The sequence below is a fragment of the Grus americana genome, chromosome 16 (genome assembly GCF_028858705.1).
Source record: "Grus americana isolate bGruAme1 chromosome 16, bGruAme1.mat, whole genome shotgun sequence".
NCBI classification, from domain to species: domain Eukaryota; kingdom Metazoa; phylum Chordata; class Aves; order Gruiformes; family Gruidae; genus Grus; species Grus americana.
The window spans coordinates 3,034,759-3,062,473 of NC_072867.1; the positions used below are offsets into that span (position 1 = coordinate 3,034,759).

Sequence of the window (27,715 nt, forward strand, 5' to 3'; positions counted from 1 at the left end):
CCCCCAGGGCAGAGCGGAGACCCCCCAGAGGGAGCACGGACACCCCCCCCCCCCGCCCCGGGCAGAGAGCGGGACCCCCGAGAAGGGAACCGGGACCACCCAGGGCAGAGCAGGGCCCCACCGCGGGGTGAAGGAGAGTGGGGGGACCCCCCTGGGGGGGCACAGGCACCCCCCTCCCACGGGCAGGATGACGGAGCAGGGACCCCCGGCAGGGCTCGGACACACGGACACACACACACACGCTCCCCGGGGGGTCGGGCACTGCTTAGGCCCGGGGCCGCTGGCTGCCAGGAGGGTCCCCAACGGGCCGGGGCCGCCCCTGCAGGGTGCCGGGGGGTCGGGGCAGGGAGGGGCAGGGCAGGCGGGTCCATGGCGGGGGGGAACAGGGTATCTGCAGGCACGAACGGCCCAGCCAATCAGCACTCACGGACAGCCCAGCTAGTCGGCACACATAGACCACCCAGCCAATCAGCACGCAGAGAGCTCGACTACTCAGCAGGTGCCTCCAGCCCAGCCATCCTGCAGGTAAGCATAGCTCAGCCAATCAACAGCCAGGTGCATAACCCTAGCCAATGAAAACTCAGGTATGTGGAACCCAGCCAATCAGCGGCCGGATTCATCCAGTCTAGCCAATCAGCGCTGCCGCAGCACCCTGGCAGGGCTCCCCGGGGGGGCGGGCCGCGGTGCCCGCGCTGTCCCCTGCGTCCCGCAGAGCCCCGTCCCGGGTGGGTGCGCGGGGGCAGCCCCGGCGCCTGCTCCCCTCTGCCAGGGCACCGTGTCCGCGCCACCGGCACAAACCCGTCGGTTTATCCCCCCAAAAAAAAGCTTTGGGGGCGGAGGGAGGAGGAAGGCTGAGCACCCTCATCCTCAGCAGTGTTCCGGGGTGGGGGGCGGGCAGCGGTCCCGCGGGTTTAAGGCGGCGGGGAGCGGCGGGGACACAGGGACCGCCGGCCGCCGCGGGGGAGCAGAGCCGCTGACAGTGACCCGCTCCCGGTCACTCGCCCGGCGATGCCCCGTGGGGTCCCCCCCAAACCCCGCGGACCCTCCCAGGAGCGGGAGGTGGCTGCGCTGCCCGCCCGGCCCGGGGCACCCGGCTCAGGAAGAGTGTTACGGCTTATGGGGGTGGCGGGGTGGGCTCCCGTCCGCCGCCTCGGCCCCGTGTCCCAGCCCCCGTGTCCCAGTCCCCGGCCCCGCCGTCCCTCGCTCCCGCGCCCCGCCCCGCCGTAGCCCCGCCCCATCCCGCCGTAACCACGCCCATCCCCGCCCCGGAAGCGCTCCCCCGCTCGGCGCTCACTTCCGCTGGGCCGGTGGCAGCGGGCGGCGGCAGCAGCAGGTACGGGCCGGGCCGGGCCGGGCCGGGGGCGGCGGGGCTGAGTGCAGCCGGCGGTCGCCGCCGCTCCAGGTGACCCCGCTGCACGGCCCTTCCTGGCGGTGGGTGCTGCTGGCCGTGCGCATCCCGGGCTAGCCTACCCCACTGGCGGGCCCCTCTCCGGGCCGGGCCGGGCCGAGCCGTTCCCCTGGGCCTGTCCTGCTCCCCCCCAGCCTCCCCGCCTCGGCCCCCGCCCGGAGGCGGCAGCACACGGGGTGCCTGCAGCCGGGAGCCCCGGGCAGCGGCACGGAGGCCCCATGGTGTCGCGTCCCCCCTGCCCCGCACGGCCCCCGGGCCAGGGCCGCATCCCGCCGTGGGTGCAGCCCGGGTGGGTGCCGGGCTGCGCCTCTCCCCGTGCCCTCCTGTAGCTCCGAGTCCCAGCCCTGCCCTCCGGGTCCATCCTGGGTGGGTGCACGGGGTCAGCCCCGGCGCCTGCTCCCCCTCTGCCAGGGCACCGTGTCCTCGCCAGCAGCCGGAGCCACCGCCGGGCATCGCGCCTGGCCGCAGAGCCCCTCGGAGCGCGGGGTTCCTGCCTGCAGCAGCTGCTAGGGCTGCGACACGCGGGACCGTGTCCCTTTCCCTACCTCTCGACTGTAGCAGGTATGGCCGGGGCAGCCCCGTGGCACGGCAGAGCCTGGAGCCGCACGGCTCTGGGGCAGGACACGGAAGGACTCGGGAGCTGGCGGGCACACCGGCCCCGGCCCCGGGGCTGTGGGTGGCTGGGGAAAGGGGGAACCCGCTCCTGCTCCCCTCCCTGCCGCTGCTTTTGGGTGGAGGAGGCTGGGGCTGCTGTGGGGCTGGGGCAGCTTTGGGGGCTGAAAGCCATTGCTGCCGTCGGTGCCCGCTTCTCAGGGCCCGGCATCCGTGCGGGCAGCGCCGTGGCTGGGAGCACGGCAAGACACCGTGCGGATCCGTGGGAAGAGGTCGGTACCAGGCTCTGCTGAGCCACGGAAGAGCTGGGATCTGGCCATGGATCGGACAGGGATGCACCTGGGTGGATATCCAGTGCTCGTTGCCTCCTCCATGGAGGTTTTAGGGGGGAAAAAAAAAATCCTAAACTTGATAAAAAGGAGTCTGTGAAACAACTTCAGGTTAGATAGGAGGTCAAGTAGGTACCTCGGATAAGCAGTTGGTTTGGTCTAGTTTGCCTCCAAACGAGGTGCTTGGCGTCTCTGTGTTTGGGTTTGACTCCAGAGGCGTTAGTTATCCTGCTCGAGGTAATCTCTGGGCTCATGCTGCCTAAAATCCCCCCCCCCCGGCTCCCTGGAGCACGATGCTTTGGGCCCTGCAGCGTTGGGATCTCCCCGTGCGGCTTTGCCCAGCAGTGTGTGGTGCAGGGAACACCTCGGGACTTCCCTTTGTCTGTCTGTGGGTTTTATTCCCCGATTGTTGGTTGGTGGGATGTATCAGTTGTGACTCCTTTGCGCACAGCCGCTCTCGTGGTCCTTCTGCCATCTGGGTTAATTAAAAGCCACATGCCCGGCGCTTTGGGGTTTTGGGTCGCTCAAGTGGTGGCTCAGCAAATTAATTGATCCGTCACGATCGTGAGCACCTTGCTAACACCACAGTAGCTCTGGCAGGGCTTTTAGCCCTTACTTATTAACCTGGGGCACCTTAACCTGTTGGTTGACGGGAGACGGACCCTCTCGGAAAGCCTGTGGGTCACTCGCTAACTCCGATTTGCGAGAGGACGCGCTGGCTGCCAGCCCGCTGGGTTCACAGACCGTTGTCTGCGCTCGGCGCTGCTCTTAATCGGTGGCTTTTATTCTCGAAGATGCAGGATAATTTGTGGTGCTTGCTGGCTTTGGGAAGTTCCTGCTGGGAGAGGAGGGCTGGGGGGTATTTTTACTACTTGCTCTACTTTAGGTGGGAGCCGCAGGGTCTTGCCAACCCTCGGGGTGGTGCCTGTGCCGTGGCAGCGCAGGTGGGTTGTTCTGCGGGATGGGACGGTCCTGGGCCCTTCTGTGGGGAGGTGTGAAGGGCTGAGCCGAGCTTGGGATGCAACAGCAGGCTCACAGCCCCGTGTTGCTGTGTGCTGCAGGGCTGAGCACGAGCTAGGACTGGCTTAAGTTAGGCCAGTCCTTAGGAAAAATATCTTTTGCCTTACAGAGCATGCATGGGGCTCACAGGAGCCCCTGGGGCTTTGTGCCGGCTGTGGGGAGAGGTGTGGGGCAGAGGTATGGTCGAGCACGGGGATGGATCTGTGCCCACGGCTACGCACCGTCTGCAGGACGGGGATACGCCACAGCACTTCGCTGCTGTGAATAAGGAGGAAAAAATAACTGGGATCAGCACGAGGCTCTTTAGCTGCCAGCTCTCGCGTTCTCAGCCGCTTGTTCTCCTCTTCCATGCTTTTTATCTTCCACGGTTTTTATCTTCCCCCAGTGGTGTCTGTCCCAGCTCCAGGGGGTTTATTCGCTGAGGCCGGGGACGTGCAGTGCTGCTCGGAGGTGTGGGGAGCCGTCACCCCCTCACGCCTGCCCGGCTTCTTGTGTTGGCTTGAAGTCGCTTCATATCAACGGGGAATAGCTACGTGAAGTCCCCATGGCTTCGGTTACCAGTCTCGATATTTAGGGGTTTTTTTTAGCCTGCTTTAATTTTGTTTAACTGTGCTGCCTTCGGGTTTTACTGATCCACCTCACGTGTTTTATTTGCAGCTGCGAGAGGGAGCGTTGCTCGCTCGTGGGAGTTTTCCTTCCCTGGTAACCCTCAGCTGACCCGCTGTTTTCTTGATGAGCTGTTTCCTAGAAGCTTGCCCTTTGAGTTCCCGCTCCTCTTTGCCTCTCCCTCCGCTTTGGGTGCCAACACATGCTCCCCGACGCACGGGGGGTGCGTGTTTACGCGGGGCTGGGGCGGATGCGTCTCCCTGCATTTGCTTCCTTCCTTTCCTTCCCTTCCCGCTTGCGTCGTTGGACTCTCCTGAGGACGCACACCAGGCTGGGTAGACCTAAACTTACCGTCACCCAGTAAATTCCTGTTCTGGGCTGTCGCAGAGTCTGTAGAAGGATCGGTGGAGCTGCGGCGAGCCCTCTCACTGTAATAACCAGGCACCCAGGTTGTCCTGGGCATGGTTTGAATGCTCGCATGGTGCTCGGATGGCTCGTTCCTCTGGAAGAGCGGCGGCAGCAGCAGCAGCGCTTTCCCCGCATCCCTTCCCAGGCGGCGGCTCTCTACTGGAGGCAGCTGAAAACCTCCTGTCAGCGACATCTCAGCCTTCAAGGATGGAGGAATGGGCCTAAAACAGGGTGGTAGAAGTAGCTGGGGGTCACTAACGAGTTTTCTTCTTCCCCTCACCGTAAGAGAAAATGAGTAGCACCGGTGATGGCTTATTTGGCATCGGTGTCATCCCTGGGAACCCGCTGGCAGCGCCCGCCTCGGCGAGCAGCACCGTGCCGCGTTTGCTGCTGTATCTCGGCTTTAGGAGCGTCTTATTCACCCGGGACGGCTGAATTTTGGGAGCCCGCTGGTGTGGCAGCCGGGAGGAAGGGGACGACTGAGCTCTGCTGCGTTCCTGCCCCGAGGGCCTGAGGTCGAGGAGGGGGCTTGGACCGTGCTGTGCCCGTACGGGTGCATCACCGGGCAGCTCTGAAAGGCGGGTCCTGGGAGGAACGGGCTGTCCTGCCTTTAGCCGTGTGCGCTCGGCCGCAGGAGCACTGGCTTCTCCTTCAGCCTCAAAGCGCTTTGTGAGCAGCAGAAAATCAGCTCTTCCAAACCTTGGTGCTTCTTCCAGCTGGACCATGGGTTCCTTGGCGCTGCTGACAGGAGCGAAATAACCCGGTTAAAGCTGCGTCCGCCAGGGAAGGTGTCTGTGGCAGCACCTAGCAGGACCCTTCTGCTGCGTGCTGTGTGAATGTGGACGGTGTTTTCCACCCCGAGACAGGTGGAGGGGGAGCGTGGGAGGTAGAATGGTGTGGCTGTGGTCGTGCCGGGGGTCTCAGGAGAGCAATGTTGCTCTGGGTCTTCTGGGGCTCCTGAATTCAGTCGTCCCGGGTGAATAAGATCAGGGTAAAACGCCTGGGAGGGCGCAGGTTTGGGCCGCTGCAAAGGCACAAAATGGACGTGAGGTGCGGGTGAGCTCTGGGTGCTCCACCACCCGGCTGCTGTTTTGCTACCAAATCCTTACAAATGCTTTCAACCCCTTGAATCCAGTTTGCGAGACCAGCTTAAAATACATTTGGCAAGAAGATAAAGGGTAAAATTCGAGCCGCCACGAGGTCAGGGGCTTTTTGTCTTCTGTCTTTTGTCGCCGCAAATCTTGCATCCAGTCCCACCCTGCTTTTTCTGAGGGCTGGCCTTGCTCCCGGCTGTTGGAGCCGCTGCTCCGCTCAGCCCCTCGCTGGGAGATCAGTAAGTGCCGGGACATTTTTCCCAGCCTGGAAAGGAGCTCGGTGGGGATTGCTGGAGTTGGGGGGGAAGCAAACACCTGCGCTCGGCTCCCAGCTCTGTGCCACGCAGCGAACGCTTGCTGCCATCTCCCTGCCTGCAGATGAGCTCCTGCTGCCTGTTTTTGCTTGCAGGGTGTTTAGCAAGGGCAGAGTGTTTGCAACTCTCCATAATGACTCTAAAGGATCAGATTTGCCCAAATGAGATGATCGAGGCTGTTGGCTCTGGATCTGACACCCCCTCCCGCTCCTATGTGCCAGAAATCTTCCTTATTTACTGTCGGGCTCGGGAGAGGGGACCCTTCCCCATCCATCCCTTTGCCCAGTTCAAGCTGGCTGAAGAGATGGGGGTAACGCAAGAGCTGCTCTGCAGTCCCCGAACCGTTTCCTTTGCCATCCTTAAAACTGGAGCCAGGCAGCAGCGTTGGATCCTGCCCAAGGGCTGAGCTCGGGGGAATTCACCTTCAGCAGGGCTGTGCCAGCGGCAGTCGCATCCCGGGGCTGGCAGGCAGCCCTGCCTCGTCGCCCTTGGTCAGCCTGGGGGAACGCAGACGGTGCGGGGTGCTGAGCACCCAGCTTTGGCGGGTGTTTGGAGCCTTGCTCGGCTTCTCGTCACCCTGCTCGAGGCGCTGGGTTGCTTCAAGTCTGGTCCTGCCGCCAGCAAGGTTGAGGTGTTGGTGTGGGGAGCAAGGAGCGCGCCTTAATTCTTTGAGCTCAGGCTGGAGGAGGAGGAGGCGGCGGCGGCGGTTTGCTTTTTGGAGGCTGCCGTCGGCACTGCAGGGCTTAAAGGAGCGTGGGAGATGAGTGGCCAGCTCCGTCTCCGAAATTAGTGGGGTTTTGGATGGCTAAAACACACTGCGGTACCCGGGGGCTCTGGGAAACCGAGAAGCTGCAGGAAAGCAGCAGACGTGATTCATGTCTCTGAGCCGGCTGCAGAAATTCCCTGGTAGGCTTCAAGTTTGCTTTCCAGGCACTTCTGCAGAGCAGGGCTGACTGCGAGCCAGGTCGGTGGAATCGGAGGGACTGCAGTAAATCCTCCTTCCTCCCTCTCTCGCAGGACGGGATCTGCAGTGAGGCGCAGAGAGCTGCTGCGGCGCAGCCTGGGAGCTCCCGCTGTTCGCTGGAGAGCCGTCGACCTAGGGGGGGAAAAAAGGCTCTGAATAAATCCCAGGTAACTGAAGCAGAGAGGAGTGTCGTGTCTTAGACGAGGCTGCCCGGGAAGCGGTTTGCTCACGGGGCAGCCTCGGCAGGGCTGGGGTAACACGGCGGCAGAGTTGCCCCCTCTGTAACAGCATTGGAAATGCGCTGCCAACACCCAAAGCGAGCCCCGAACCGACACAAACCCTTTCTTTCTTACTGCCCACCAGGCTGGCTCTGGCTGCGTGCTCTGCCTGGCGGGCTCAGCCCCCAGATTTTCCCCAGATTTTCTTTTTATCCCTGTTGGGGATCCCTATCCCAGCTTGGACAGGGAACAGAGGACACAGTTTCTCTGGCCGCATCTCGTGCGCTTGCAGGGGATTGCTGCATTTGGCTTTCAAGATGCTCATTTACATTTTAAAACCATTTGCAAGCTCTTTTTTTTTTTTTTTTTTTTTTCCCCTCCCACTTGGCTTCGCTTTCTGTGCTCCTGCCCCTCCAAAACAGCAAGGCCACTGCGGGCTTTCAAGGATGCTCCTCTGGTTTCTTTGCTGTTGAAGGAAAGATGGGTGAAACGGCCGTCGGCGACAAATCCCCGCTGACCTTTAAGAAGGGCTATCTGCCGCCTGCACCTCGGGCTTCCTCAGCCAGCCAAGCCATAAATCTGCCCTAAACTGCCTGAATTAAATAATATAGCCCCAAGTGCTGGGCGGAAACCTCACGCCTTTTGAATTTAAAGCAAAGCTGCTGGAGCAGGGAGGGTTTCTGGAAGAGGCTCCTTTTGATCTTGTTGGCGTGCTCGGTCAGGCTCTGGCAGACTCGTGGCCCTCTCGGCTGCGCTGTTCCCTCGCTCCGGCGTTGGTCTGAGCTTTGGGTTTCTCTTCCCATCCCAGAGCTGTTCCTTGTGTGGGTGTGAGGGAGGGCTGGGGGTGAGTTTTCCTCTAGAAAAGTGTTTCTCGGATGAGGAGGCACAAACCAGGGGGAGACTGGCTGAGCCCTCGCTGCGGGGACGGGAGCTCCCCAGCTCTGCGTGGGATGGGGCGAGCAAAGCGGCTGCTGCTGCTGGTGAGAGAAGCAAATTGGGGCTGGAGCCTAAGCAGGGGTGAATGCTGGAGTGTTCAGCAACTACCTTCCTCCTCCTCCTCCTCCACATCCTTGTTAGCGAACCAGCTGATTCCTTGCTCATCGGCAGAGCCCGCGGCGTGCCGGCGAGGCGCTCGCCCTCCCCTGGGGACCAGGCTCCCCCAGCAGCGTAGTAGCTGAGGGCTTCTCCGGGTGTTTCATCTCCTTGTGACTCTTCCCATGAGATCCCAAGCTCTTTTCCTTCCTGGAGCTCTCCGTAGCGACCTCAGCAAAGAAATTATCAACTCTCAACCTCTCTGATCTGCCTCTCCTCCCAGGGACGTGCAGCTAGCTGGAGACCACCATGACGGACTCGAAGTACTTCACCACCACGAAGAAAGGTAAGAGAAGGAACGGGAAGGTCACACAATTTTTCCCCAAATAATCAGGCTTTTCTTTCAGCTGTATGAGCCAGGTGGGGAGGGCTGTCCCTGCAGTGGGAAGCTGTGGCTGACACCCTGCTCCTTGCTCTGATGCTGCCAGGGTGGCTCCTGGGCTGTCGTGGGGTCAGAGCACCTTGTCACCAGCCCCCTGAACCCAGACAAGGTGGCTGGCAGCTGGGTTATCGGCTTTAGCAGCTCAGGAGCGGCTGTGGGGCATGACCTCGAGCTCCCCCGGGCTGAGAGATAAGCGCTCGGGGTGTTTGACTTGATTCCTTGGTCTGCAAAGTGCTTAATGTGGAGGAAACCATGTGGCATCTTCCTTTTCAATCCGCCCGCCCAGGAGTGAATAAATTGCTCGGGGTGGGAGCTGATGCCCTTTGGCTGGGTCCAGAGCCCACTGGTCACCCCCAGCGAGGTGCTGGGCTGGGGGATTGCCGCCACGTGCGGAGCAGGATTTGGGAGCCACCGTCCCTTGCACGGGCTTGAGGAGCAGTTCCCAAAATCCACCTGTGTTCACCATCAGCTAGGCTGTGGTGGGCTCTGCGGGTAGGCGAGGGCCTCCTAAGAGCTGTGTGTGGGGCTGGGGCTTCGCTGCGTGCTGGGATAACTGCCCCGCAGCCAAAAATACCCACTAGATAAACCCTGTGTCCTGTGCTTGAGGTGTGGGGTGCTCATGCTCATCATCCTGCAGCATCTCCCATCCCTAAAGCCCTCTGGGGCTCTCGTGGGGCTGAAGAAGCTGCAGGGACACACCAGCACGCTCGTCTCCATTTCTGCGGACGAGAGCTCAGCCCCCAGAGCAGCCCCGGCCCTTGGCAAGAGACATTTAGGAAGTTAAATTCCCCCTTCCAGCTCCTGGCACCCTGGAGCTGGCAAAGGAGCCCCGGCACGCAGCGGGTGGGAGCTGCGCTCACCCTCCCCTGGGAGCAGCACCCGGTGGGTGGGTGCCCTGTACCGAGCTCCCCCTTTTCCCCTTCCTCCAGGGGAGATTTTTGAGCTGAAAGCCGAACTGAACAGCGACAAGAAGGAGAAGAAGAAGGAGGCCGTGAAGAAGGTGATCGCGTCCATGACTGTCGGCAAAGATGTCAGGTGCGTGGCGGTGCTGTGCCGGGCGTGCCTGGGCCAAATCGTGCCGGGAGGGTGCCCGGATGGCTTGTGGGCTCCTGTTTTCCCCCATTGCCTCCGGTGGGGGTTTCATGCTGGTTTTTGTCTCTGGCAAAGACCGAGGGAGCTCCTGGCCACAGCTATTCCTCCTGCTAGGGAAGGAAAATGTTTGTGTAAGCGTGGCTGTCTGGCCGGCAGGGACTTGCCTGGCTTTGGTAGTAATCTGGCTAAAAGAGGATTGGTCTGGCCGCTGATAAGTTTGTTGGGATTATTGCTGCTTCATTCAAGTGTTACTAAAAACAAGCAGAAACCCCCTCTGAGCCTTTATGGCAGAGGGTCGGTGTCTCTGCCTTGGTGTCGATAAGCTTTTTTTGCAACCACTCCAGTCCGAAAGGTCAGACGGCTGCTTTTCCCTCTTCTCCTTTATCTGTCTGAGCGGCACGTGGCCCCTCCGTCCCCTCCTCCCCGCGCGGGCCCGTCCCCGCACGCCTTTGGCGTTACACGCAACATCAGCGCTTTGCTTTTAATGGTGCGTTTGAGAGTAGATGGAGGAGGAAAACCATGGCCTGGGCTCTGTGTTTGGAAAACCGGTGCATCCTCGGCTCCCAGAGCGCTTGCAGCAGCAGGTAACGCTCTGTCTTGGGGCCACCGTGGAGAAGATGACACCGGACGTGGCAGGGACTTGCCCGAGGCTGGTCAGTGCTCAGCAGCAGCTACATTGATTGGAAAGGAAATATCGGTTGTGGCAGCCCTTTTTTTTTTTTTTGGGGGGGTGTGTGTGTATTTTAGGCTGCAAGAAAGCAGTTTACTAAGTTCCCCCCTCCCTGGGGGGTGCCAGGAAAGCCTGGTTGAACCTGGGGTAAGAGCAGCCGAGGTGGGTGCCGGCAGCAGAAGCTCTGCGAGAGGAGTAGCAAAGCACAGCACCCCGGGTTTAGGGGGACCCCGGGTTTGATCCAGTAAGCGATGGCTGGGTTTGCAGCGGCACAGAAGCTTCCAGGAGCCAAGGGACATCTGTCGGGGGGGGATAACTCCTGCGTTAGCCCTCTGATCTTGATTGCTTCTCCTCAGGTGGTTTAATTGGTCTGTCTCTATCTTTAATAGTCTAATTGGTCTGACTTTATCGCCTGTGGTGAAACAGCATCTCTGGCATCCCGCAGCTCTAGGGCGCTTAGTACTCGCCGGGATCACGTTTGGGAAGGGGAAAGCCCCCAGCTCCGTGCAGGCAGCTCCGCTCCGTCCTGGGTGTTTACTTCTCTAACGTGATGTTTCTAGCGCAGGACGTGGGGCGAGCGCTCAGCAGTTTGCAGCAGGACAGGTTTAACGTCTGCAAAAGCAGAGGAGGGTTTTGGTAGGGCTGCGTGGGAGGGTGGTGCAGAAGGTGAGGGGGGAACGGCTCGTCTTCCATGTCCGTGGCGGCTGAGCAATGTTGCGCTTTCTCCTGGGGCAACGGGCACGCGCTGGAACTGGGATACAGCAGAGCCGCGTGGGAGAGCTCAGTTTCTGTCCATTAGGGGCCGTTTTGAGCCGATTGGGATCCAGATCCGTTAAAAAAACCCCACTGGGGATGGGTAATTTAACCACATCTGCTGCAGGGTGGGCTCAGGTCCTAGGAGATCCTGGGGTCTGTGGCTTCAGGAGAGGGTTGAGCTATGGGAAGGGGACGGCCTGGGGAAGTGTGGGGTGCCGTAGGCAGCGTGGCCGTGTCCCGCCTTCACGGAGGTGCTTTGTGTTTCAGCGCTCTCTTCCCGGACGTGGTGAACTGCATGCAGACGGACAACCTGGAGCTGAAGAAGCTGGTTTACCTCTACCTGATGAACTACGCCAAGAGCCAGCCGGACATGGCCATCATGGCGGTGAACACCTTCGTGAAGGTGAGAGGAGAGGGCTGTGTGCCTGAGCGCCGCACGCTGCAGCGGGTCGGTTCAGCCCGCTGTGTGCATCCCTGCTTTCACTTGAGGCCACCACACTAAGCTGCTCTGTTCCCCGCTCCAAAGAAGGGAGCAGGTTTCCAAAGCCTCTCCCTTCAGGAGTTAAAGGCTCCACTAGTTCTAAATAACTGAGTAAATTTGTCCGGTAATGCAGAAGAAAAACACTTTTTTGGCAGCCGAACTGTGCCACTTGATCTGTCAGTGGTAGCTTCGGTTGTGGGCAGCTCCTGTGATCGAACTGCCATCATGTGAGCTTACACGTGGAAGTCTCTGCAGCTGGAAAAGCCCTCGTGATCTTCCAGTTGGAGCCGGGGACTGAAGAACACGTTTGTTAGGAGCCAAGATATTGCCAAATGACTTTGTGAAAAGGTTTGGTGGGCATTAGAGGGAGTTTTGGCTTTTTAGGAAGAAAAAACCCCACACGGTAAACCTGATAGATGCATTTCCCAGGTCAGATGGCTGTTCTGCAGGGTGGCAGCTGACTTCAGATACTCGGTGTAAGTGATGTAGGCATCGGATTCCTGGAGGTGTGTTTGGAGTGATGGCATTAAAACTGAGTGCCAGATGGCAGAACAAACGATCAGACCTCTCACTTGGATGACTACTTCTTCAGAGCTGAGCAATAAAACCTGTAGACTTTGGGTACCCAAATGAGAATGGAGGTCCCGAAGCCACCGCTTGATGCCTGTGATTCAAGGAGAGGAAATCTAACCTTCCTCTCTCACCCCACAGGACTGTGAGGACCCAAACCCTCTGATCCGGGCTCTGGCTGTGCGGACCATGGGCTGCATCCGCGTGGACAAGATAACGGAGTATCTCTGTGAGCCCCTGCGAAAGTGCCTGAAGGACGAGGACCCTTATGTGCGCAAGACAGCAGCCGTCTGTGTGGCGAAGCTCCACGACATCAATGCCCAGCTGGTGGAGGACCAGGGCTTCCTCGACACCCTTAAGGACCTCATCTCGGACTCCAACCCCATGGTGATTATTTTTTGCCCTCTCCATCCTCTTTTCTCTTCATTTGAGCAGCAGTTCCCCAGACGTGAGTGACTTTAAAGCCTGCTTTCCCCAGGGTTTCTCTTCCCCCAGCCTTTACTGCTCTTCAGATGTTGCTGCAGGCATAGCTGCGAGCCTGGGAGCTGCCGCAGAAAGCGATGGGGCTCCGCGGAGCTGCCTGGGGAAGGGGAGCGAGAGGGGGCTCCTCCACACCGGGCACGGGGCCAAGGCTGACTCCCGCTCAACATGTGCGAACTGTTGGAGATGTGGCGTGGGTGGTGGGACCGCGCTGGTGGTGATTGCTCATCTCCTGAGGATCAGCTGGTGGGGAAGAGAAGCTGGTGCCCAGATGTCGCTGGGATGCGAGGTGTCGATACCGAGGATGCAAATCGTCCTCTCGCACCAGCTTTCCTCCAGGCTCTTGAATTGCATTTGGTGTCACCTAACGCTTGCTGTCACCTAACGCGTGTCCTGCCCCCCCCGGCAGGTAGTGGCCAACGCAGTAGCAGCTCTCTCGGAGATAGCGGAGTCTCACCCGAGCAGTAACCTCCTGGACCTCAACCCCCAGTCCATCAACAAGCTGCTCACGGCCTTGAACGAGTGCACCGAGTGGGGCCAGATCTTCATCCTGGACTGCCTGGCGAACTACATGCCAAAGGATGACCGGGAAGCCCAGAGGTGAGGGAGACTCTGGGTGCTGCTGGGGCAGCGCTGCCATCAGGGCACCACAGACCAGCCAGAGCGTGGCTGGAAAGGGTCAGGGGATGGATGGTATCGCTACGGCCCGTTCTCCACATATCTTCATGTTCCTGACCCTCGGCGTCCCGCTGCGGGAGGTGGGACTTGGGCAGAACCACCTGGGGACTACCATGGTCCCTGTCCCCTTCCTGGCACTGGGATTGTGCTTCTTGAGACGCTTAAAATGTGGCCTTACCGCGCAGCAGGGGAGGATGGGCACTAGGGAGCTCGGAAGGGGGGTCACTGCGATAGGGTTTTGTGAAGGCCAGGACATAACCGTCACCGGGGCGTTTAAGAGCCATTTCAGCACCTCTTGGGAAGGCCTTGAGCACCGCTCAGGTGTCCTGCTGCAAACTCTGCCAGTGCCTTGTTCTTCATCGGTACGAGCAGCAATGTGTAAGCAGGGAGACGGGCCATGATCGTTTCCTTTCCTTTCCCTTCTCCTTCCCCTCCAGCATTTGTGAGCGGGTGACGCCCCGGCTGTCCCACGCCAACTCGGCGGTGGTGCTCTCGGCGGTGAAGGTGCTGATGAAGTTCATGGAGATGCTCTCGAAGGACCTGGATTATTACGGCACGCTGCTAAAGAAGCTGGCCCCGCCGCTGGTCACCCTGCTGTCCGCAGAGCCCGAGCTGCAGTACGTGGCTCTCCGCAACATCAACCTCATCGTGCAGAAGAGGTGGGTGCCCCGGCGTGGCAGGAGGAACGGCCTGGCTCGGGCTTGCCCTCTTCTCTACGGGTCCTGCTTCTCAGTGCTTCAACCCCTCTGACTGCAGTGGTGTCGGGGCTTTGCCGACACAACCCGTTGTATGAGGGTTTTTTTTTTTCTCTATTTAAAATCCGAGGGCTGGGAGCAGAGAATCAGGAGAGGCAACGGGCAGGGAGCTAAGCGGGGATCTCCAGGAGGGGTTTATTTTAATTTATTGGTTATTTAGGGGAGCAAAGGATGGAAAGGCAAAAAGCTGAGGCTTTGGTTTAGTCATTAAATGTCTAGTGAGGAATTTTTGTGGTGTCAGCTCGTGTCTATGCAGTCATCCTCTTTGAATAAGTGCTGAGAGTCCTTCTGTCCCTTTGATCTAAACTTGCTGGTGGGCAGGAGGTGTCCGAGGCCCCACACGTGTGCCCCGAGCAGAACTGGCCAGCTGGAGAGCCACGCTCCGCAGCGACTGCCCCAGTCAGATGATTTGTTGTCCTACCCGTTATCACCGTGGTTGTCTATTAAAAATAGCAGCAATTTCTGAGAGAAGTGGAAAGCAATTAGTGTCCCTGGGAGCGGGAATGTGGAAGGCAGGTTGGCTCCTTGGAGCTGGACCTGGCCTATCTCTTTCCCAGCTTAAAGAGAGGATGATCTGGTGAGAAAGGTCCAGCCTAGCCCTGGGGTCTGGGTTTACATCCCTGCTCCCCCCGAGACATCCCTTCCAACCTTGGCAAGACAAACGTCCCCTGTTGCCTTGCGTCTGGTCTTTGTTTGCGGCAAGGTTGTGTTCTGTCCCCTGTGCGTCAGCGAAGGGGAGCCAAGGGACAGACTTCTGGGGGAGGAAAATCACGGTATCTTGGATTCCTTGGTATTGAACGGACCCCCAAAACTTTGTGCTTGCGGCCAAGGAGCCTTGTCCTCCCGGCCCAGAGCTGCTCTGGCTCTGAGTTTCGCCAGTTTATGTCCTCAAGCCTTCATCCCAGGTCCAGCCTCGGCCAGGGAGTGATGATTCGTGCTTATAGCTGGCTAATGGAGTAACGAATTTGCATGGACTCAGGGCATTAGCTGGCTGCAGGGTCAGGCCAATGAATCCCCCTCTGTCTTGTGAGGGGCGTGCAGCTTTTTGGGGAGGACAACTCCCTTTTTGCACTGCTTCGTCTGCTGATTGCTGCCTGGGTCAGAGCCTGGAGGTGGGAGCAGAGCTCAGATCTTGCATCTACCACGAAAGAAATCGTCCAATAGAAGTATTGAGTGTCCAGAAAGCTCTGGAAAACCCCCCACATGTTTTCTGGAAGATTTTTGATGTCTCTTTATGGTCAAAGTGAAGGAGCGTGTGTTTCCCTTAATCGCTGCCTCTCGTTGTCCTCCAGGCCCGAGATCCTGAAGCACGAGATGAAGGTCTTCTTTGTGAAGTACAACGACCCAATCTACGTCAAACTGGAGAAGCTGGACATCATGATCCGCCTGGCTTCACAGGCCAACATTGCTCAGGTCAGGGTCTGCCAGACCGTGCTGGGTGGGCACTGAGGGGGTGCGGAGAGGGGATTTGCTTGAGAAATCCTCGACCCAGCTTTGCCGGATGCCGACAGGAGTAGCTGTACCACCCAGGCTGCTTCTGCTGGGTCACTGCCCTGCTTTTCTGGTGGCTTTTTCTTGCTGCCGGACTCTCACTGCCTTGTCCCCTCCGGCAGGTGCTGGCAGAGCTGAAGGAATACGCCACGGAGGTGGACGTGGACTTTGTGAGGAAGGCAGTTCGAGCCATCGGCCGCTGCGCCATCAAGGTGGAGGTGAGGGTCGGGTCGCTTTGGGTGCCGATGGCAGCTGTGGCTACGGCAAGGCATCGCTCTCCAGCGTGTGTTGGATGAGCTGGAGGTCATCCTGCCCCGGGAGTGAGCGCTGCCCTGACAAGCTGGAGTCTTTGTGGGCCTGGGGATGAGCCACATGGAGCACGTATGGGGTGTGAGGGGGGTATTTCATCCCCTTACCCCTTGCAGCTGGAGCTGGTTTAGGATCCCTGCCCACCCCGTGCTCCATTGCAGACCCAGCTGCCTGCGGCTGTGCCCGATGTGGTAATGCAGTGGATGATATGAGTGGATTTGGGGACCACAGGGGGGGCTGGGAGGGAGCTAATCCCTTCCTGGGGGGGCCAGGAGACTTTACTTCCCCTCGGGGGTAGTTTGAAGAAGGGGATTGTTAAAAACTCTGCGTGGCCCAGGTTCAGGCAGGCGCACAGGCGAGGTCGCATGGCTTTCGGCCGGTTGATACTGCGCCGGGTTTATGCGGAGCATCCTCGCTCACCTGAGACAAACCGCTCGACACCGGTGAGAGGCAGGAGGGAGACGCGCTGGCACTTTGCTGAGCTGGCCTGGCTCTGCCGTTAGGGCGATCCCTCCTTTCCGCAGTGAAGCCAGCCTCTCCGGGGGGGATTTATCACCACGGCACTAGCTCTGTTTTTCCCTCTCTGGTAACGCTGAGCCGCGTGGCTGTGCAGATCCAAACCAAGGCAAGGTGGAAGATGCTGCTGCCCCGGCAAGCTGAGGTCTGGGCTTGCTGCTGTGCTCCTGCACCCTCTGGCCTGAAATGCATCCCCTGGGGGAAAAGGGAGGCTCTGGGGGCGTGTGAGGGGGATGAGGAGGAGCCAGACCTGGCTGGAAAGGGGAGACCACGCTTGTGTGTCCCCCGTTCTGGTCTGGGTTGTGTTTGGGGGAGCTATGGAGGGGATACGGCATCAAGGAGGGGGTGCAGGGTGGGCTTTGGGATGGGGACGTAAGAGCATCGCCGCTTGACTGATCCTGTACCTCCGACAGCAATCGGCTGAGCGCTGTGTCAGCACCCTGCTCGACCTCATCCAGACCAAAGTCAACTACGTGGTGCAGGAGGCCATTGTCGTCATCAAGGACATCTTCCGCAAGTACCCCAACAAGTGCGTGGCGGCTGCCTGCAAGCCTTGGGGCGGGGGATGCTCCCGGGCCTAGACGGGCTCTTTCTGCCCTTCTGTGCTTGGGGGGGGGCCCCACAAGGACCCCGGCATGGGCGAGGGATGGGCTGCTGCTCCCTCCTGGTGGGATGGTTGGTGGTGAAGCCGCTTGGAGCCTCCCTGCAGTGAAGGTGGCTTTTGGTTTTTGCCAGTCGGGGTTGAGATCACGGGTCAGTGCAGCCCCAAGAGTTAAGCTGGGGGCGGGAAAGCCACCCCCAGCCCAGGGGACGTTCCCAGCCCCACAATGGCAATCCCAGACCCAGACACCCAAACGGACAGGGGTTGCCAGAGACTTTGAGGTCCCTCACGTCTGCGTAAACCACCTCTAGCTCTTAATTCAGCCATCCTGATGCTGGAGGAGGGGAGTGCTCCAGCTGAGCCAGGATGAATAGGCAACTGCGTGATCAGGAAGTCGTGTGCTAATAGTGGTAATAAATACTAATGAACTGAATTAGTAACGAATGGGAGCTCTGTGTGAGTAGCCAGTGACTCAGAGCTGCTGCAGAGATGACAGAGACCAGATGAGCGGGGCCGAGAAGTTAATTTGGCAGTGGGGCTGGCGAGCAGGGGAACGTGCCGCAGAGGGATCAGCATGGGCAGTGTCACACCGTGCCACAGCTCTGGGGAGAGGGGACAGCCCCAGGCAAGCGGCCGGGGCTCTTGGCAGTGCCCTCAACGATGTCCTGGTTCTGCTGAGGGTGATGGGATGTGGTTTGGAGTTAGAGCGGAGCTCAGATTCAAGTGTCTTGCTCTCGGTGAACACGTGTCCTCTCCTCGGGAAGGTACGAGAGCGTGATTGCCACCCTCTGCGAGAACCTCGACTCCCTGGATGAGCCCGAGGCCCGGGCTGCCATGATCTGGATCGTGGGAGAGTACGCCGAGCGGATTGACAACGCCGACGAGCTGCTGGAGAGCTTCCTGGAGGGCTTCCACGATGAGAGCACCCAGGTGCGGTGGGACGGTGGGACAGCCCCCTACGCGATGGAGGGGTGTCTGGCTGCCAGCAGGACCAGCTGCTTGAAGGGTGACACTGTGACAAAGTTTGTGCTAATCAGGGTGTAACGAAGCAATTTGCTCTAGCAGGGTCGTGAAGGTGTTTTTCTTGCAGGCGCTCGGGGCAGAGGTGTCCCACGGTGGCTTTGGGTGTAGAATGTGGCCCATGAAATGCCACCACAATGGTGCCCTTAATTGTTGGGAAGGACCAACTGGTCATTCCTCTGTGCCAGGACAGGATTAGCCTTTTGGAGCTGGAAAACAGACGACTGAAATGAGCAGAGGGACGTGCCTACCCCTTTTGTCAGGGCAGCCGAGGTTTTGCCTTTGGAGATTCTGGGGGGTTTTCATCTACGGAAACTTCCTACAACTCCCTGTGCAAAAAAACCATGAAACTAAGTCACGGCGAACAGGGGAAGGTCTGTAAATGCAAAATAGCAAAGCCAGTGATCCTGGCTGCCCTGTCTCAGGTCCAGAGGGACTGCCGGAGGTGAATCGCTGCTGCTTATCCTCGTAAAAGTCCGAGGATGCTCTGGCCTTCACCCTTGTGGGACCGTGTAACCCAGTCCCGAGATCTTGCCCAGTAACCTCTGTGTCAACCTGTGGCTCTGCCTGTCTGAGGGTGCGTTAATCGGCTTGAAACGGGCTGCAGACCTGGCTGGGAGCCATGCAAAAGTGCCCTGACACTTGTCACCGCTGCTTAAGTGGTCACCGTGTGTTTGGTGCCTTGAAAGGTAGGTTGGGGTTATGTCCTTGTAGCATATTCAGGGGAAAACTCATGTGTTCTTGCACAGAAACGGTGCGATTTGTCTGTCTGTTTGTCCACCCGCAGGTTCAGCTGCAGCTGCTGACGGCCATCGTGAAGCTGTTTCTGAAGAAGCCCACCGAGACGCAGGAGCTGGTGCAGCAGGTGCTGAGCCTGGCCACGCAGGTGGGTCACGGCTCCTGCACGGGGGAAGAGCTTCCCGTGGGTTTTGCCATCCCCCCCCCCCGAGGCAGCAGGAGTGGCTCTGTAATGCAGCACCCGTGATGGGAGGCAGATAATTGGAGCTTAATTCTGGAAAAGAGGATAGTTAAAGTCCTGGAGGGCGAGGACACGGTCTGTCGTAGCGCAGGAGGCATCTTGTGCTGTTTGCTACTCCAGCCTTAGCAGGGAAAGCGGTGTAGCCTCTGTACAGTAGAGGTGTGACATAAATAGCTTTAACTTTTATCCTCGTGATCCCTCTAATACTACAGCAGGACTCGGACAGGGCCAGGATGCTCTGAGTAGCTCTGTAGTAGCTGCAGGTTTCCCTGCCCGATGGCTTCGGCACTAACCCCCGTGCTTCCCCCTGAAGGACTCCGACAACCCCGACCTGCGGGACCGCGGCTACATCTACTGGCGCCTGCTCTCCACCGACCCTGTGGCCGCCAAGGAGGTGGTGCTGGCGGAGAAACCCCTCATCTCTGAGGAGACGGATCTGATCGAGCCGACGCTGCTGGACGAGCTGATCTGCTACATCGGGACGCTGGCCTCCGTCTATCACAAACCTCCCAGCGCCTTCGTGGAGGGGAGCAGAGGGGTCGTGCACAAAAGCTTGCCCCCGCGAACGGGCTCGTGAGTACCTCCGCATCCCTGGGGCGATTCCCCGCTCCACGCAGGGACTTTCAGGGCTGGATCCATGCGATGGGCAATGAGCCAAGCGGCCGTGGGACTGCCACGGCCACGCACAGCGCCGTGTGGAGCTGGCTGTGTCCGCTGTGCTCTGAGCTGAGGCCCCCCCTCCCAGGGAGAGGTTCCCCCATAGGAGCAGGGCTGTATGGATTCAATACTGTCCTTACAAGGCTGAAGGAGTGACCTCAGACTGAAGTGGAATGTGAGCTCAATGAGAATGTGTCGAAGTGTTGGGAGCCATGCTGGCATGGGGTATCTGTTTGAACCCTTGCCACAGAGCTCAGCTGGGCGACTCCCAGCCCTCGCGTCAGCTCAGCTGGAGCTCCTCAGGGTCTCACATCTCTCCCTCGTCCTTCCCTCTAGGAGCGAGAGCACCGAGAGCCCCGACGCGGCCCCCTCGGCGGTGCAGGCGGCGGAGCAGCCGGCCGTCATCCCCACTCAGGGTGACCTGCTGGGTGACCTGCTGAACCTGGATCTGGGCCCACCGGTGAGCGGGCCTCCCATCGCCACCTCCTCCGTGCAGATGGGCGCTGTGGACCTCCTCGGAGGCGGCTTGGACAGCCTGGTACGTCGCAGCCCCGTGTGCTCCTTCCCCGATGCCCAGCTGTACTGGTGGCATCGTGCCGGGTTTGATGCTGGCTCCTGTCTGGATCTCCTGGGGATGGGACAGGCTTGTCCACCCGGAGATGTCTGGGCTAGTCCTCTCCTCCTACAGCTGGTGAAGACGGAGGGGCACTGCGCCCTAATTTATCTTGTCATCATCAGATGGCTTGAGAGGGGCAGGGGGTTAGTGCTCCTGAGTGCCTTTTCTCTCAGTACGTGAGGTCTGTGTAGGCACTCCCACTGTCTGTGCTGTGCCGCAGGGGTGACTCCTCTTCCTGGGTTCCCCTGTGAACCCCAGAGACGCACGTTAAACCACCCTGTGGGGTCGGGACGTGCCCGCTCCCAGCCCACGGGGTGCTTTAACAGGCATCTCCTGCGCTGAAAGGTCTGGCGGTGACAGCTGTCCTCCTGGGAATGCAAACTGAGAAGTGGTTTAGCTGCAGGTTGAGGAGGGATGGAAACCTCTCCTGGTTGTGATCACCTGCCCCACAGGTGCCGGTGATGGTCTGAGCTCCTCAAAGGAAAAGAGTTTGGAGTTTTCTCCACTGCTGATAAAATCCAGCAGATATTTCCCTAAGGGGAAGCAGCACCGATGGCTCTTCACCTGCTGCCTCTCCTGCTCCCTCATCCCCCAAGTGCTCCCTGGCTCTTCGCTGGGCTTGCAGAGTTTGGGAACGGGCTGGTGCTGAGCATGGGGACGAGACACCCCAGTCACACTCTGTCCCAGGGCTCCAGGACAGCCACGGATGGACAGATGGACGTGTTGGCAGTGTGGCAGGACTAACCTCTCTTCCCTCCTCCCTTTCTCTTGTCTCTCTGGGTTTTTTTTGTCTCTTCTCTCCTGTGGCTTGTCTCTGCATGCGGCTGGCTCTTCTCTCCACCTTGCCTGCTTCTGCTTGGAGATGGGGGACGAGTCGGAAGGGGTATGGATCAGCCCTTTTCTTAGTCCTTTTGGCCATGTGTAGCCCCAGCACCCGTGCCTGCCCCCGGCCGCCCCCGCTCCCCTCGTGCAGCCTGAGCCCTCCTGTTCGGTGTCCCAGCGACACCTCGCTTCCCTCTGGGGACAGCCAGACTCCCAAACAGCTCCTGGCACGCCAGCTCTGGGACCACTGGAGCATCCCTATTGACTCTGGGCCCTTGCTAGCTCACACTGATGCTTCTAGAAAGCGCCCTTGACGATGGGGCGCTTCGTGAGACCCCCGTGCCCTTGGCGCGCTGGCCCCTGTCCCTGCTGACGCCCCTTTCTTCCCTTGCAGCTGCGAAGCGATGTGGGAGGCAGCCCTGCCGTGAGTGTGCCCTTTGCACCTGTACCCTTCTCTCACCCTCTGCATCCTCCTCCTCCTCCTCTCCCCTGCCCCGCGGTGCTCCCCATAACCCGTTCCCTTTGTCCCCCGCAGATGGGTGGCAGCGGCGGCTTCGCACCAGCCCCCAGCACGGCGATGCCTGCGAACCTGGGGGCACCCCTCGGCAGCGGCCTGGGAGACCTCTTCGACCTCACCGGTGGGGTGGGGACCCTGTCAGGATCCTACGTGGCACCCAAAACGGTGAGTGGGGCAGCTGAGCCCCAGCTGCAGCATTAGGGAGGGCAGAGACCCCGATCCGTGGGGGCGGAGAGGCGGAAGACAAGCAGGGTAGCGAGCTGGGTGAGGGCGGTGGTGTGCAGATGGAGAGGACGCTGTAGCGCTTGGCTGGGTGCGGGGATAGGGGCAGAGGCGATTTGTGGGTTCCCCCTGGGTGGCCCAGAGCCCTAAGCAGAGGGGAGCGCAGGGATCTGTCAGGTTACGTCTCTGATTCTTGGGGTTGCGCTCTTTCCCGGTGTGTGGGGTAAGATTTAGAGGAGGCGACAGCAGCATCCCGCAGCCCTGGCTGGGGCGAGGGTGACTCTGCCTGTACGCGCCATGTCTCAGTAGCCACGATCTGCCCTGCTTTACCAACGCCCTGCCCAGCTCTGCCAGGCTGGAAAGCACCGAAGGGTTCGCTTTGGGTAAAACCCCGAGGGTTTCTTGTCTCCTTAACCCAGGTCTGGCTCCCCGCCATGAAAGCCAAGGGGCTGGAGATCTCCGGCACCTTCAGCCGGCAGGTGGGCTCCATCTCCATGGACCTGGTGCTAACAAACAAGGCTCTGCAGGTCATGTCCGACTTCGCCATCCAGTTCAACCGTAACAGGTGAGGTCCCTCCTGGGCTGGCTCTGCAGCGACCAGTGAAGATGCTGCGTGACGCCTCTGAGCTCAGCCCTGGAGCGGTTGCGTGCGGAAAAGGGTGGGAGGATGGGGGCTGCAAGGGCTGGGAACAGCCTCACGTGATGACCCTTCTCTCTGATGGCTGTGGTGGTGATGATCATCAAACCAAAGCCTCTAAGAAGTTGACTGAAGAGGCCGTTCCTCTGGGGTCTGTCCACCGTCCCATTATTTGACCTCCTGGTGAACCGATGCTTCCTTTTCCCTCAGAGGGACGTAACGAGGGATGGCCCTGAGGGAATTGTGCAGGAACGCTAAAAATGGTGTGAATCTGCATAGGAGGAAGGGGTGAGATTTTTGGGGCTACCTGTTATTGCCCCAGGGCGGGCAGGGCAGGAGCCAGCCTGGTCCTGGACTGCGCAGGGGCAGCAAGATGAGCTGGGGTGTTCCTGGGGTGTGTGTGGAGGAAGGCAGGGAGTCCTGAGGCTGGCCTGGAGCAGATGGGCAGTGCCTTCTGCCCTCAGCTGCTGCCCCCCACCCTGACCCCCTGCCCGCCTCGGTGTTCCCCCAGCTTCGGCCTGGCCCCGGCGGCTCCTCTCCAGGTCCACGCGCCTCTCGCCCCCAACCAGTCCGTGGAGATCTCCCTTCCGCTGAACACTGTTGGCTCCGTCATGAAGATGGACCCCCTGAACAATCTCCAGGTGGGTCATGCCCGGGGGTCTCTCCCCTCCTGGGGAGCTGGGGATGAGGCAGGGGATGCCCCGGGGTGAGTGTGCTCCCTCGGGCGGCAGCCGGAGGGAAGGAGGTCTGACGGCAGGAACCAGGCGAGAAGAAACGCTGAGCTCATCACCTCTCTGCTGTCAGAGCTCAGTCCGACTCCGATTTGACATGGAGCTCCACGCAGACTGCTTCATCCACGGCAGAGGATGCTCGCTGACACGCGGCAGAGCTGAACCTGGCTGAGCATCTGCTGGCGGTGTCCCAGTGCGGGGGGAGGTGGTGGAGCTGTGGTTCCCAGGAGGGAGCAGGGAGGGCGGGCTAAGGGGGTGCAGCCCCCACAGGTCCCACGTTTCCCTTACACACTGGGGACAGCAGCACGCCTGGGAGCGCCCCGGGCATGGGTGCTGGCCTCTCCGGCTCCTTCAGGCAGCTGCCACTCTCCTGCCTCTGATGCTGGCTGGGTGACACCCGGCTCGAGAGGGATCGGTGGTGTATGGTGGGATGCGATCCTCGGTTTGGGAACCGCTCACCTGCTGTAGGTCGGAGGAGGTGTTGACGTCCGCGTGTTCTTCCGTCCCAGGTCGCTGTGAAAAACAACATTGACGTCTTCTACTTCAGCACCCTGTACCCACTGCACATCCTCTTCGTGGAGGACGGGAAGATGGGTGAGTTGTGACTGCTGCAAGGGGCACTTCTGCCACTGGTCTGTAGGTGCCATCCCGGCCCCTGAAATCCTCCGGCCATCAGAGCGGGGAGCTGTGAGGAGCCAGATGCCTCTGGCCAGGACATTGCCATGCCAACATGACCAAGCTATGGCTACCTGAGATGGCCTGAGCCACCTTCTAACTCCTCACTGCTTCTTTTGCCTTCTCTGGTACTCACCAGCCCCTTCCCTGAGCCAGCGTAGCTTGCTAACCCCCCAAAGCAGGCAGCAGGAACGTGGTTGATCTTGGGAAGCTGCTGGAGGGGGTGGCAGTGCGGCAGGATGAGATTCCTTCAGCCGCCGGTGATGCGGCAGCGTGACCCTTGTATTGTACCACCCTTGGGGGAGGGCGGCTGATCTCGTAGCTTCATCACTGTGTTGGTCTCATTCCTTGCCGCAGAGCGGCAGATGTTCCTGGCCACTTGGAAGGACATTCCCAACGAGAACGAGGCACAGTTCCAGATCAAAGACTGTTCTCTCAACACAGGTGGGTCCAAACCCTTCAGAAGAATGTAGCTCAGCTTCTGGCTGGCTGCTGGTGACCAGCTCATCCCAGTTATCCCAGCTCAGACTGCTGGGAGATGGGAGCTCTTTCCCCCTGTGCCCACCCCATGTCTCCGGGAAGGAGCTGCTGCTTTGCTTGCCGTTGGCTAGTTGTAGAAACTTGGCCACCAGTCTTGCTGCAGCAAGAAGCAGCTGAACTGGATCATGCAGCCCCGACGCTGCCCAGCCTTGCAGCAGCCTCTCCTGGCCAACCCACGGGCAGGGCAGCGGTCCCGTGCTCGCAGGCAGAGCAGGCAGCAGTGGGCAGGAGCTGTGGCCAGGCTCCCTGGCGTCTCCTGGCTCTCCCAGCTCTTTCTCCGGGAGATCTGGCGCCAAGCGGGGCGTGCAAACCCTGGGCAGGGACAGCCAAGTCCTTTCAGTCCCGCTGGCAGCAGCGAGCTGACCTTTGTGGAGTGAAGCGGGGCGGCTCCGCTTGTGAATCGAGGTCTGGGCTGTTGCCCGCTGTCCCCGGGGAGGGCCCGGGAGCCCGGTTGAATGGAGCCCTTCTGGCCGCGAGGGGCTGGTGGGTTTTGGATGTGCTGTGTGGTAAGGTGGGGAAGGGGGGGAGGAGATGGGGTGGGAGCAGGTCCGAAGGGAGCTGATGTTCAGCCCGGTGCTGAGCAGCCCCCACAGCAGCGCTCTCCTCCCGCACAGATGCCGTTAGCAGCAAGCTCCAAGGCAGCAACATCTTTACCATCGCCAAGAGGAACGTGGAGGGCCAAGACATGCTCTACCAGTCCCTGAAGCTCACCAACGGCATCTGGGTGCTGGCAGAGCTCCGGATCCAGCCCGGCAATCCCAGCTTCACGGTATGCCCTTTTCCCTGCCTGCCTCCGAAACAGCCCTGAGCCGAGATTGCTGCCCGCCCTGCTGCCCACCCTGCCTTCCCCGCTCAGAGCTTGGGTCGGGCCAGGTGGTCCTGCGGGCTGCCCTCCCCGCACCGGGGAGGCACCGTGGTGGCAGCTAAAGGAAGCGGAGAGGTCCCAGCCCACCGACATATCTCCGTTAAAATAAAAAAAACCCCAGGGTCCGTTCCGTTCCCTTCCTGGGGCGTGCCCGGCTCTGCCTGGGGTGTGGGGCAGCGTGACCGCAGCTCCAAACAGCCTCGGAGCAGAGGTCTGTCCTCATGTCAGGCACAAACCGTCTCGATGTCCTGCTCTCCCCATCCCGTCCCCTTCCTCGCAGCCTGTTTTCTTGGGGTTGGGATGAGCCGTGTCGCCTTGACTCACCTCTCTCTGTATCTCCATCCCTGCTGCCTGCCTGCCCTCACCGCCCTGCGCGCTCTTGCAGGATTTGGAGGTTAGCAGACTGGTTTTTACCCCAGCTTTGGGCTGTCTCTGGCTGCTGCCTGGTTATTTCTCCTCTGATGTTTTTTACCTGCCTGCCGGCTGCCCTGCCAGCCCCGCATGTCTCCTGGTGCCTCTGGCCTCTCCCTCCTGGCAGGGCTGGCACGGGGCTGGCGCTGAGGGCGCAGCTTCGTTGGAGGTGAATGTTTCGGAGGGTCAGGGTGTTCCCACCACCCTCCTGGGCTCACTTGGGATGAGGACAGCTGCAAATCCCGGAGGATTCCCTGCCCAGCACCTCTGTGTTGAGCTCTCCCTGCTCGCCTGTGGGCTGAGGAACTAATCGAGTTCAGAGTCGTTTAATATTTAATTTCTGAGCAAATAACCGAAGGGGGCTTGTACCGCCCAGGAGAGGGAAGATGCCTTTGGCAGAACCGTTCACCCTTGAGCTACAGGCAGTGAATCAAACCCCAAGAGATGAAGCGTGTGCACGCCTCTGCCTGCTCCCTGCCCTCCCTGCCTGCGCTGCATGTGGATGTCTCCGCTCCTCAGCTGGGCGGGGGGAGCACCAGCAGCCTGGGGAGGGCACTTAGGGGGCTCGCTGCCTTTTAATATCTTCTTTTATCCAGCTGAAAGGAGGAGTTGAGGCTGCTCTGTGCCCCGTGGGGGGTTGCTGCAGCATGCAGGGCTTTGTGCTTTGGGGCTGGTGGCTCACCGGCGCGGGGCAAGAGGCTGTGACCCCCTCTCCTCCTCTCTCCCTGCAGTTGTCCCTGAAATGCCGAGCGCCGGAGGTGTCCCAGTACATATACCAAGCCTACGAAACCATCCTGAAGAACTAAGGTGCTCTTGCAGCCCGTCCTCCTCCTCTCCTCCCTTTCCCGCCTGAGGAAGCGGGGCAGGACCCGTGTGCATGTCTCCTTTCCTTCCTGCCAAGGAACCAGCCCCTGGGAAATCTCCTTCCAGCCCCGGGGCTCTGAAAATGGAGCCGGTGTTCCCATCTCCGGCGGGGAGGAGGGCAGGGGTGTCCCGGCCAGTCCCTCCATCCCTGTAGAAATCTGCGTGTGAGTAATGCGGTGTCCTCCTTGCTCATGTCTCCCCGTCAAGAGCCCTTGTTTCACCCTCCAAGTCCCCATGACTGCTTCTTTTTTATCAAGCCGCTGTGCGTGGGGAGCCGCTCTCTTCCTCCCCCTGCAACAATCCACCTCCCCACTGGCGCTGGGTCCGGTGGAGGGTTCAGCACCCCTCAGCCCTGGGATCAGCACCCCGGGGCTCGCTCGGAGCCTGTTTGGTGCTGGTGGGCTTGGGTGGCTCTGGCTGCAGATCCCACCGGAGCCCTGGGGGGGCTCAGGGCTTGGTGCACCCCTGGAGCAGGTGGGAAATGGCTTTGGCTTCTTCCTTCTGCTGTGGCAGCTCCTGGCTGTCCCCTGTTTTGTCCCCTGGTTCAGGAGAGTTGTGGGCGAGCCCCCATCCCTTTGGGGGGGTCTTCCCCCATCCCCCCAGGAGCTGTTTCCAAAGGTCCCAGAAGGGCTCGAGGATCCCAAATTTGAGCCATGTGCAGTAAAAAAAGGGCTTTTCCAGCCCTATCCAGCCCCTGCAGCAGGGCTGGGAGGGCTCTGAGCATCAACTCACGCTACCCTCACCCCCTTCTGCCCCCCAAACTGGGGCAGTCACCCCTCCACCCAGCCCCACAGCTCCCTCTGTCACCCATGGGTGCCGGTGTGGATGCCCTGCCTTCCCCAGCAGTGACACTACTCCTTTTCCCCCTTTTCCCCAGAAATAAAGCCATGGGTCACCCCTAACTAGAAGCGTTGGGTGCAGGAAATACCTAATATATAAGAGATAAATATATTGTATGTTCACTTGTTTTAAGCGAACGTTGAATAAAGGTGACATCTGCCCACGGAGCTGCTGTCAGGGGGGTCAGGGCAGGGACCCAAGCCGGGGTACCCTAGGTTGGGGATGCTGTGAGCTTCCTCTGGGCAGTGCCCTGCCCTCCCAGGCAGGAGATACACCCTCTCCGGGGCTGGTGGCCAGGGACCGAAGGGACAGGATGGTCCTGGGGGAGGTTGAGCGGCAGCTCTCGCTCCTGCGCTTAGAGCCTCCCTGGCTGTACTGGCGCATGGAGCCTGGTGCTGGGGGGAAGGGGGGATGATGTGGGGTCCTGCCCCAGTCCGGGAGTCCTTCCTGGGCTTGGGGACAAGTGTGGGGTC

The 27,715-nt window shown here is 60.2% G+C and overlaps 1 protein-coding gene and 1 non-coding gene across 6 annotated transcripts; both read left to right on the forward strand.

Moving 5' to 3' along the window:
- Window positions 1-1,282: 1,282 nt before the first annotated feature.
- On the forward strand, window positions 1,283-27,409 carry AP1B1 (adaptor related protein complex 1 subunit beta 1). 5 transcript variants are annotated; one of them, XM_054844525.1, is made up of 24 exons: window positions 1,288-1,333; window positions 6,809-6,922; window positions 8,289-8,351; window positions 9,377-9,482; window positions 11,233-11,368; window positions 12,158-12,403; window positions 12,906-13,096; window positions 13,612-13,833; window positions 15,222-15,342; window positions 15,543-15,638; window positions 16,659-16,774; window positions 17,611-17,776; window positions 18,654-18,752; window positions 19,159-19,418; window positions 19,839-20,040; window positions 20,981-21,001; window positions 21,335-21,364; window positions 21,476-21,622; window positions 22,099-22,244; window positions 22,828-22,957; window positions 23,557-23,641; window positions 24,080-24,166; window positions 24,877-25,031; window positions 26,270-27,409. In XM_054844525.1, exons 3-24 carry the CDS (start codon window positions 8,315-8,317, stop codon window positions 26,342-26,344), a joined length of 2,874 nt encoding a protein of 957 aa, XP_054700500.1. In that variant the 5' UTR covers window positions 1,288-1,333; window positions 6,809-6,922; window positions 8,289-8,314; the 3' UTR covers window positions 26,345-27,409. The 5 variants fall into 5 exon arrangements, with proteins under 5 accessions (XP_054700501.1, XP_054700505.1, XP_054700502.1 ...); XM_054844526.1 differs by lacking the exon at window positions 6,809-6,922 and having other exon boundaries at window positions 1,283-1,333; XM_054844527.1 differs by lacking the exon at window positions 20,981-21,001 and having other exon boundaries at window positions 1,287-1,333.
- Window positions 22,362-22,464, forward strand: LOC129214001 (small nucleolar RNA SNORD125). The gene has a single exon (XR_008579596.1). It is a non-coding gene; the product is annotated as a small nucleolar RNA SNORD125 (small nucleolar RNA).
- Window positions 27,410-27,715: the final 306 nt, after the last annotated feature.